Source organism: Penaeus vannamei, chromosome 38, assembly GCF_042767895.1.
Source record: "Penaeus vannamei isolate JL-2024 chromosome 38, ASM4276789v1, whole genome shotgun sequence".
Lineage (NCBI taxonomy): Eukaryota > Metazoa > Arthropoda > Malacostraca > Decapoda > Penaeidae > Penaeus > Penaeus vannamei.
Window position 1 is genome coordinate 5,480,592 of NC_091586.1, and position 2,500 is coordinate 5,483,091.

Consider the following 2,500-nt stretch of genomic DNA (forward strand, 5'->3'; position numbering starts at 1 on the left):
CCAAAACCAAAAAATAATATAAAAATCTTTTTTTTTTCTCTCTTCCTTCCATTCCCTAAGGTGGTTTTTTAAATCACTGCTTCATCATCATACCATTACAACATCAATAACCATTCATCACAGTTATTACTTCATCATCACATCACTCACCACCGTCACCTTCACACCACTCACCACCACCACCATCATACCTGTCATCATCGCACCATCACCACTTACCACACCACTCACTTACCACCATCACCATCTCACCTCTCACCACCACCACACCCACCACTACACCACTCACCCTCACCAGCACCACACCACCAATACCATCATACCATCACCCTCATCACCACGCCACTCACCATCATACCACACCACTCATCACCACCACACCACTCACCACACCCTCACCACTTTACACCACCACACCATCACCCTCACTCACCACCACCACACCACTCATCACCACTTACCCTCACCAATCACCACCACCACCACACTACTCACCACCACTCACCCTCCCCACTCCCCATTCACCACTCACCACCACACCACTCATCACCACCACACCACTCACCCTCACTCACCAACCACACCACTCACCACCACTCACCACCACTCACCATGGACATTGAGGCGAACTGTATGGGAATTCCTCCCGTAGGCGTTGTGGGCGGTGCAGGTGTAGATTCCGGCGTCAGACTGGGCGGCCGAACTCACCGTCAGCCTCGCCACCGTTTCTCCTCCCGAAGTCACCTTCACCGTCTCCTCGTATCTGTGGGGGGGAGGGGGGAGGAGGAGGGGGGGGGGGTGGGGAAGGGGGAGGGGTGGGGTGGGGAGGGGGGAGGGGAAGGGGAAAGGGGGGGTGTTAATATTGGAGGGTTTGGGGGTGATGATGAGAATGTTGGTGGTGGGGATGGTGGGGGTGAGAATGGTGGTAATGGTGGTGGTGGTGAGAATGGTGGTGGTGGTGAGGAATGTTGGTGATGATGTGTGTGCGTGTGGGGGAGGGGGGGTTGAGAATGTTGGTGATGGTGGAGGTGAGAATGTTGGTGATGATGGTGGTGAGAATGTTGGTGATGATGGTGGTGAGAATGTTGGTGATGATGAGTATTGTGGTGATGGTGGCGGTGAGAATGTTGATGATGTTGAGTATGTTGGTGATGATGGTGGTGAGAATGTTGGTGATGTTGAGAATGTTGGTGACGGTGGTGGTGAGAAGGTTGATGATGATGAGTATCGTGGTGATGGCGTTATGGATAATAATTGTGGCGGTGTTTGATTGTGGTGTTGAAGAGGATTGTTAGTGATAGTGAGCATTATGGTAATGATGTTGGTCATGATGATACTGAAGAGGAGTGCTGCAATGATGATAATAATAGCAATAAAGGTAATAATCATTATGATTGTAATGATGATATTAAGATGAATTTGGAGCAAAACAAACAACACATACTAATAAAAATCAGAATAAGTGGAAAAGAGAAAAATAAAAGGAAAGAGATGAAAAATAAGAGAAGGAAGAACAAAGAGAGAAAGAAGGAAAAGAGAAAAATATAAAGAAATAGAAGAAGAAGCAGAGAAAGAAAAACAAAAAGAGAAAGAAAGAAAAGAGAAAAATATAAAGAAATAGAAGAAAAATAAGAAAAAGAAAAAAAAAAAGAGAAAGAAGGAAAAGAGAAAAATATAAAGAAGTAGAAGAAGAAGAAGAGAGAGAAAAACAAAAAGGGAAAGAAAGAAAAGAGAAAAATATAGAGAAATAGAAGAAGAATAAGAGAAAGAAAAACAAAAAAAAGAAAGAAGGAAAAGAGAAAAATATAAAGAAATAGATAAAGATTAAAGAGAAAAAAAAGAGAAAGAAGGAAAAAGAGAAAATATAAAGAAATAGATAAAGAATAAGAAAAAGAAAAAACAAAATGAGGAAGAAGAAAAGAGAAAAATATAAGAAATAGATATAAAGAATAAGAAAAAGAAAAACAAAAAGGGGAAGAGTGAAAAGTGAAAAATATAAAGAAATAGATAAAGAATAAGAGAAACAAAAACAAAAAGAGGAAGAAGGAAAAGAGAAAAATATAAAGAAATTGAAGAAGAATAAAAGAAAGAAAAACAAAAAGAGAAAGAAGGAAAAGAGAAAAATATAAAGAAATAGAAAAAGAAGAAGGGAAAGAAAAACAAAAAGAGTTAAAACAAGAAGAGAAAAATATAAAGAAATAGAATAAGAATAAGAAAAACAAAAACAAAAAGAGGAAGAAGGAAAAGAGAAAAAATATAAAGAAACAGACAAAAGAATAAGAGAAGAAAAAAAAGATTAAGAAAGGAAAGAGCAAAATACAAAGAAACAGAAGAAGAATAAGAAAAACAAAACCAAAAAGAGGAAAAACAAAAAGAGAAAAATATAAAGAAACAGACTAAGAATAAGAGAAAGAAAAACCAAAAACTTAAGAAGGCTTCCCTCACCTGACGGAGTGGTGGAGCGACGCCCCCCTCAGCGCCCACGTGACCGTCAGCGGAG

The 2,500-nt window shown here is 40.0% G+C and overlaps 2 protein-coding genes across 2 annotated transcripts in view; both read right to left on the minus strand.

The window, feature by feature from the left end:
• LOC113801947 (cell adhesion molecule Dscam2) overlaps positions 1-198 on the minus strand; it is a 19,583-nt gene extending 19,385 nt beyond the window's left edge. Inside the window, exon 1 of the mRNA XM_070116101.1 lies at positions 192-198. Within this exon, the coding sequence (XP_069972202.1) occupies positions 192-198 (7 nt within the window). The remainder of the gene's footprint in view (positions 1-191) is intronic.
• A 413-nt stretch (positions 199-611) lies between these two features.
• The window catches only part of LOC138859813 (cell adhesion molecule Dscam2-like), a gene marked incomplete at both ends in the record, with an annotated part of 4,276 nt that continues 2,387 nt past the window's right edge, over positions 612-2,500 (minus strand). Inside the window, 2 exon segments of the mRNA XM_070116102.1 lie at positions 612-763; positions 2,446-2,500. The exon segment at positions 2,446-2,500 is cut by the window's right edge and continues 87 nt beyond it. Of these exon segments, the coding sequence (XP_069972203.1) occupies positions 612-763; positions 2,446-2,500 (207 nt within the window).